Source organism: Ascaphus truei, chromosome 3 (assembly GCF_040206685.1).
Source record: "Ascaphus truei isolate aAscTru1 chromosome 3, aAscTru1.hap1, whole genome shotgun sequence".
NCBI classification, from domain to species: domain Eukaryota; kingdom Metazoa; phylum Chordata; class Amphibia; order Anura; family Ascaphidae; genus Ascaphus; species Ascaphus truei.
This window is the reverse complement of record NC_134485.1, coordinates 84,109,538-84,117,455: the sequence shown is the minus strand read 5'-3', so window position 1 is coordinate 84,117,455 and position 7,918 is coordinate 84,109,538. Positions and strand designations below refer to the sequence as shown.

General features: G+C 42.3%; 1 protein-coding gene across 1 annotated transcript; it reads left to right on the top strand.

The window, feature by feature from the left end:
* Positions 1 to 343: 343 nt before the first annotated feature.
* On the top strand, positions 344 to 4,796 carry LOC142491618 (C-C motif chemokine 5-like). Its single transcript, XM_075594437.1, has 3 exons — positions 344 to 587; positions 2,785 to 2,896; positions 3,913 to 4,796. The coding sequence occupies exons 1-3, from the start codon at positions 515 to 517 to the stop codon at positions 4,010 to 4,012; spliced, it is 285 nt and encodes a 94-aa protein (XP_075450552.1). The 5' UTR covers positions 344 to 514; the 3' UTR covers positions 4,013 to 4,796.
* The last annotated feature ends 3,122 nt before the right edge of the window (positions 4,797 to 7,918 follow it).

Below are 7,918 nucleotides of genomic sequence, written 5' to 3'. Positions count from 1 at the left end.
CAATCCTGTATTAACAAAACGAAGAAGAGAAACCGTCTTGGATTGCTCTCTTAAATAGCCCTCTAAATGGCTTTACCTATTAATCAATTAGAGCTGCTTTCTCTGCAGCTGTGGCAGGACCTTACATCAACAAACTTGCAAGACGTGTTTAACCATTTCACGACTGATACATGTCTGAGGTATGTAGACCCCATCACAACGCCACATCCTGCATTGAGCAGCAATCATGAGACGTGCAACGGAAAGCACTAGAGTTTTCTGACAGCAGCTCTTCACACCTTCCCCCCCCAATTCTCCCCCCACCCCCCAAGCCTCACTCCTACCTTCTTTTGCTTCCTGTACAACAAACAAGGCTGTTATAAAATAAGAGGTTCTGTATCACTTATTGCATTAAGCTGCGGAAGGTCCATTGTGTTGCTTGCCCATACCATACCCCATGCAATAATGAGGAGTGACTGAGATCCAGAACAGACCCATCATCAGTCTACTTCCAGCTTCCAATCTAAGACGAGAGATGAAGGCTTCTCTGGTCACTCTTTCCATTCTTCTCTCTCTGGCCTTTTACAATGAAGTTCATTCTGGACCAGGTATGTTCATGCATCTGTCTCATACTCTGCTCTTTCTAGGATGGGGTGTCAAAACTTAAAGTACACTATACAAATATGGAAATAGGTTTTAACATTGCTTTTTTCTAGAATAAAAGGTGCAGGAACTCTGACGCGAGGATGGGACGGGGGACGGGGGACGGGGGCAAGAAATTACTCTTACTCATGTGCAATAATATACACATTTATACACATTACACTCCCAATATACAGGGAGAGGGAGTGTCCCAGTGAGTAAAGACACTGACTGGCACTGAGAGTTTGGAGCTGGCGTGCCTGGTTCAATTCCTGGAGTCAGCTCCTTGTGACCTTGGGCAAGTCACCTTATCTCCCTGTTTCCCGGTCACCAAAATCATAGATTGTAAGCTCCACAGAGCAGGGACTTGTGCCTGCAAGATGTCTCTGTAAAGCACTACGTAAAACTAGCAGCGCTATACAAGAACATGTTATTATTATTTATTCACATTTCAAAATAGTTTCAAATCTGTTATTATTTTTGTAAAAAACTGTTTTTTTTAGATTAACACAAGAATGATATCAAATTTAGTACGTGGTTTATGAAAAAAGGTACAGGAACTGCGTTCCCCCTGCAAAAAAAGCCCAGGGTTTTACCACTATTATTAGGTTATCACAGTGTTGTTATTTGGCAAAAAGGAAAAAAACTCTGTGTCCTCTAACCCCCTTCAACCACCGATAAATACCCCCCATGTAAAAGTGAAAGACTCTCCTATTGGCTGTAACTATGACAGTATTTCAGACAATAATGGTCTGTTGCAATTATTTAATATTCCCACTCATGTTTTGAGGTCAATAACAGACAGCAAGACGTATGTGTGTGTGTTTGTATATGTTTATTTATATGGCACCAACAATGTACGTAGCGCTTGGCAAAAATAAAGACAATAGAATACAGTGAATTATAATACAATCAGTGCAATACACATAAAAGCAGGCAACAGTAAAGGGAATTTCTGCCCTGGCGAGTTTACAACCTAAATATAACCCATCATCAATTTCACTACAGATTGCAACAGGTTGATAAACATACGGGTCCCCGGAGATGAAAATAACAATGTTTACAGTAGTTCCAGGGTGACCTCCCCATTCCAATGCTATAAAAAGAAAATGGAAGGGGGGGGGGGGGGAGGAAATGACCATCACTAAAACCACTGAAATGGTAAATAAAAACTACAGCCTGGGAAAAGAATAACTTTGTACTTTGTAATATTGATATTTTCAGATTATTTTACCTCTAAGATATACCTTAGCTAATAATAATAATGTGATATTCTACACGGTGTAATTTTTATATAGTGTTTCCCATATTTGCACATCTGTATGTAGGAAAACATGAATTTATAAACTGAGTATTTTGCACCTGAGTGACAATGAAAATTCTAAGTGGCATGTGAAACTCGTGATCAACTCTTTCTGGAGTTGATATTACATGAAAATGGGGGATATTCTAATAGTTCTGATCTGGTAGTAGTAGGAGGTAAGTGTGTAAACTCGTCAAGGGGTGTCTCTTGGTGCGACATAATAGGGAGCACTCTATACTCTGTTCACCCCAATTTTCTTTGATCCTAAAGAGAAGGAAAAAGAAGGCCACAATAGTGAAGTCCTCAAATCATAAAGCATGTATCATTTTTGCACACTCATCACCCTGAGAGGTTTGAAAGCTTGTAACGTATCAACTATTTGTTAGTCCAATGAAAGTTATCACACCACCTACTCCTTCTCCCTCCTTTGTTATTTTACCAACACGGCTACCCACCCTTCTATACTAAATCGTAAGACGACGCGCATGGGGAAATAGAGCAGAAGACCCCGATACACTGACGTAACAAGGTGCAAAATGACAATGATGCCTATTATCCTTCTATGTTATGATATTGGGAGATCTGTTATAACTTCTTGAGTTAGTGGGTCTGACAAAGAATAGTAAGGTACAAGTGATACCTTTAATAGCCAACGCATGGTTAAATAGAGTGCAAGCTTTCAGGACCACAAACGTCCCTTCTGGCCCATTTTAACGTTCTGGTTCTGAAAGCTTGCACTCTTTAACCATGAGTTAGCTATTAAAGGCATCACTTCTACCTTTCCTTTCTTTGTCTATTCTACCGGCTAACACAGTACCATCCTCTATTTGGATCTGACAGTCTCTCTCTTTCTTTTGCAGTTGGTTCAGACGTGATCTCCTGCTGTTTTGCGTACACAGGGCAGAAAATCCCTCGCAAACATGTGACAGACTATTTCTACACCAGTGCCCGTTGCTCCAAACCTGCCGTTGTGTAAGTGTGGGGAGGGAATGGGGAAATGCTGAGGGTGCAGGCACAGAAACAGCGAGAAGTGCTGCAAGGCAGGATTAAGGTCCAGTATTACAGATGCAGCAGCCGTTATCCGAACATTTCACGGAGCCGTATTCGTGAACTCTGCTGTATTCCACGCGGCATTCACTCGTTATTCTTCTGTGAACGCTGCCGTGAATGCCGCCAATCACACCAGTCACACCTATCCCAATCCAGCAATGTGCCAGCGCCAGCACTAGTTAAAACACTAGTCAACGCGCGTCTTAACGCGGGAAAGTTTGAAGACATCATGGGGCACGACCAGGGTATGCCCAGGAATCCAAATCGTGAAATGTTCGGATAACGGCCGCTGCGTCTGTATAAGTGTGCAGGTAAAGTCAGTATAGTACAGTATGGTACGGTAAAATATCAGTACTATATAATTACATGTCTCCACATCACTGGCTTGATCCGTCTCATTAAATCAACATCTGTGTGGTAGCTGGAGAGTGGCATGACAGGACTAACATGCCCAATTTCGGGACTTCCAGCTCAGTTTTGCTGAGCTAGAAAACGTTAGTAAATAACCCCCTATTACTGTGTTGGATTTGATGACTGTCAGGGTAGTTGCTGTACTGCCATACTGCACACTTACCTCTGTATTCTGCACGGAATGCTGACACAGTGCTAGATTTTCATGTCCCCATATTCCATAGGGAGGCAAGTTTATAGTGAACGAGAAAGCACTGCAATGAGGTTTGCAAACAAGTGTTGGCGTAAAGACGCACAATGATGTGAAGCTGGGTTTGCTGTACTGCTGCCCATCTCTTTACAAAGAGGTAGCAGTAACTGCAGGCAAATCAACCAGCCCCCGCAAGTGTATCCCTGGGCGTAATCAAGTCATTTATGCCTTCTCTAGGCATTAGATAACCCTAATACAGATATGCTTTGGCTGAGTTGTTCTTAGGGAAAGCAGACGATCCCATAACAAAATCCTACTCCTCTACTCTCTCAAAAAGGTTTATCACCAGGAAGAATCGTAAAATGTGTGCCGATCCAACAGTCAATTGGGTCAAGGATCATGTTCATTTCCTGGAGATGAAAGCTACAGCAAAATGATCAAGCACAGAAAAGCCGACTTGTTATGGATGAAGATTTCATTCCTCGTTATCTGTCTCTAACCTATGCTCTTAAAAATTCCTGCAGTGCATTTCTCGTGTGATCTCTGTGCTAGGGACCTACACATCATAACTTCATAATGCGTGCAGCATTGTTTCTTTAATCTATGTTAATCCATTGCTGGAGTGATAGGTGGTCATTTATCAACGTCTCCTGGCTGCAAGACTGGGGCAAAAATACCACACTAGATTTACCAAAGAAAAGCATTCCCATTGAAGTTAACCTCTTGAGGGACCTTTTGCTGTTGTGCAGCGAGCACTCTGGCACTTTTAATTGCTTTCTAGGGAAGATCGCTTTTGCAAACATGATCTGAATGGAGGATTCTCCTCTTCTACCCTTGCTACCCAAGCGATCACATAATTGCTACTCATGCAATTACGTGGTTGTGACATGCTGGAAGGGAAAGGGCAATCGGTTTCTGAGCCACTTCCAGCAGAGTTTATATGACCACCGTAGTCTACAAGGTTTGAATCTGGACAAAAAAAACTGCATTTTTTCTTTGCAAAATCTGGTGCTGATTTGTTTTGCACCTGTTCTTCCCCCTCCCAGTTTTGCAGTTCGAAGATAAATAACCCTCTATAACTCCTGTGTGTTGCTCTAATAAAGGCTTCTTTGTAATATGCAGATTTTGACTCAAATAGTTTATATTTAGTGATTAGTGGACAATAAGCACGAACTTGCTACATTGCAATACTCAAATCAGCATTAGAAGGCTTAAAACAGACCTGAGGCTTGTAAACGTGTGCTGCATTGTGCCACAGGAAGAAGCGCCTGCAAGGTAAGCCTGGTATCAGAGAAGCGGACTACTCTACAGGATGGGGGTGATAAGGGTCTGCTTAAAGGAAGAGTGATATGCCTTCATGCTAAGGAAGAGGTTGAATAAGAAGAGGGTTAAGAAGGATGAGAATGATAGAGGATATATGTGAGAAGTGTGGCATCAAGGGGGCAGGTGGTAGGGAAGGAGGAGGCATCAAGTGGGCAGGTGGTAGGGCAGGAGGCATCAAGGGGGCAGGTGGTAGGGCAGGAGGCATCAAGGAGGCAGGTGGTAGGGGAGGAGGAGGCAAGAAGGTGGGAGACTTGTTCCTCAGTTACTACGGAAGAGTTGGGGGTAGATGGGGTGGGATACAGTAGGAGTTTGAGTGAAGGCCTCAGCTGAAAAGTCCAACAACAAAAAAATTATTTAGGGGGCATACTGCTGCTTGTAGCCTTACTTTGCATCCAGAAGCTTCTTAGCATTGCAATAAATAGCCATCTTACGTTAAATAATACCCTTATGATGTTCTCAGGACATCACATTGGTCGGCACGTCAGTGACCCTCTTAACTTTCAAAGAATCTAATAACACTTTTACATGTTTCCTTGGAGGGATCTTGGTCTACTAAACCCAGTCTCCGAATGTGGGCAATTTTTCATTATCCTCGAAACTTGGGAAAGTAATTTGGCAACCCCAATTGGTTGTTGCACCTTTTTTCACTGGGACTTCCCCAGAGCATATACTGTATCAGGAACCAGATGATCCTCAGTTATAAGGAAGCCTTTACCATACAGGCCAACTCTTTTCTATTATATCCCTGAAAAATAATTCCCTTATACCAATGCCATTGCTTTGCAGGCTCTGGCAGCACACTTGCAACACAATGATCTGCAGGTCGCTGCACGGAAACGCCATGGTATAAAAGCAACAGTATCTAGGAGAGCACTTTATACACTTCCACCCAGCTGGCCTTTTTGTTTATTAGTTATCATTCTGTCATCTATTCTTGAGGCTATAATAATAATTTTAAAAAAAATGTACAGTGTCGTTTGGATTATTTGTGTCCTCATAGTAGGTTCAAGGTATCACAAGGACAACGGTTTCTTTCTTCCAATTCTTTATTTCAAGTTAAAAAAAAGAGACCCAGCTACAAACCAACGAGATATGATACAGAAGCATAGCACAGATATATTAATAATATCTGTAATACTACTGCACCGACACACTTTATTCGAGCAAATACCCAGTATGTACCTGGCAGATACCTGGAATGCGCCGCTCCTCACCTCTGACAAGCCCCGTTGTGTTTGCCTTCCCAGCCTGGGTTCATGCCTGGCTGACGGGCGGCTGATCTGTTAAATGATAATGATTAGAATTTAATAGGCTGCAATGCTTCGCGTGTCTACCAGATGGCATAAATTCATGAATTGTAATGCAGTATATATATATATATACTGTGCAGTATTGCAGCCAGCGGGAATAAAATGCTTCAATCCCAGCTTAGAAAATACCTCAATGCACTCGGGCAGAAAACAGTCACAAACCTCAATACACCCGGGTATACCCGAATTCGTGGGACTAGCCAAGCTCGAATAAAGTGTGTCGCCAGTGTATTTTCTATATTATAAGAAAAAAGGAAGGTCCCCCAAGCACTGAATTAGGGAAAAAAGCAATTTATTAAAAAAAATACTACTGTACCTTCTATTTTTCATTTTATTCCACCTGGGCATTTTTTTGGTGATGACCGGTTTGCCCATGTGCACCATGATTGCTATCTGTATGAGGTAATGAGTGATTTTCCATACTTTTTTCTCATTTTTTATATTACAGGGAGCACAAATCAACACTGTAAACCCCCCTCCCCCCCCCCCCCCACTATATATACTGGTACGTGATGTCACATTAATGCCTGTAACCTATTTAGTTGTGTTAAGAATAAGCATCCAAGCGGTTAACTTTCATTTTAAAAATACCTATTTTTCTATGTGAGGTTACATGGTCTCTGCATTATTGGGCCAATAAAACAATGAAAAAATTATAGGTTTATAATTGTAGTGCATAGTGACAGTGTGCAGATGTACTAGACATTTGACACGATGAATAAGTTATCGGGTGCATTCCTGAGATTGGTCTGGCTAGCAGATAAAATGTGACAGAAAGGGCACTCTCTATTTCATTGCAGATTTTAAAATGTATGATCGTTAAAATCTGATGTAATTCACAATAATAATAAATCTAGATTTAAGGCGGCCAAAATGAGGCGTGTGCAACAATATTAAATGCGAGGGGGTGTCTGTGTTGTATATTTCAGATATTTATGTACCTCTCAAACATTAGAATTAGCCCTATAAAGACAGATGTCCAGGCATGCATTAAAATCATCTGAATGCAATGATGAGGGTAGCATTATTCTAGGGGTTACAGGGAGAGAGTTATAGGGTATTTTATACTCTCACATTCATTTAAGTTTAAAATCATTCTCTCGCCCAGTCATATATGTCACAAAAGATTGGTGTGGGAGATGAGAACCACCCAGAAATGATTTGCCTGTTCTTGTCAAAGGGGCAAAGTTTCTGAGCATAAATACAATGCATTTGATTATCAAAAGCAGAATCATCATCATCATCATGTGACAGTGCTCATCAGGAGGTGGACCCTCAGGGCTGAGGTAAGGATGCAAATAAACTGACCACAACCCAGGGACAGAGATAAGAGTATCCGTAGTCGGTATGAAAGCAGGGGTCAAGGCTGGCGGCAGAGTTGCAAAGTCCAGCGGACAGGCAGAGGTCAGGGCTGGTAGCAGAGGTGCAAAGTCGAGGAGGCAAGCGGAGGTTAGGGCAGGCGGCAGGCAGCGAGGTCGGGGTCATGGTCTGGGGTCAGCAACAGGAATTCAAAACAGGCAAGATGTTAAGGCGTAACTGCAAAGACCGACAGGAGCTGCAAACACACAGAACTTTGCTCGGCAACACCCACCAGGAAGTGCAGCCTTATATAGAAGGCTGCCAGTAACCAAAATGGCCAAATAGAACAGAAAGGGCAGGCAGCCTGGAAAACATGAACTGGAAGCAAAACCCAGCACAGATCGAGCAGAA

Bases quoted from the DNA above. Each gene is read 5' to 3' on its own strand.
- LOC142491618 (XM_075594437.1), top strand. From the start codon at position 515: ATGAAGGCTTCTCTGGTCACTCTTTCCATTCTTCTCTCTCTGGCCTTT. The intron at 588-2,784 runs GTATGTTCATGC...TTTCTTTTGCAG, and splicing joins TGAAGTTCATTCTGGACCAG to TTGGTTCAGACGTGATCTCC. The intron at 2,897-3,912 runs GTAAGTGTGGGG...TCTCTCAAAAAG, and splicing joins TGCTCCAAACCTGCCGTTGT to GTTTATCACCAGGAAGAATC.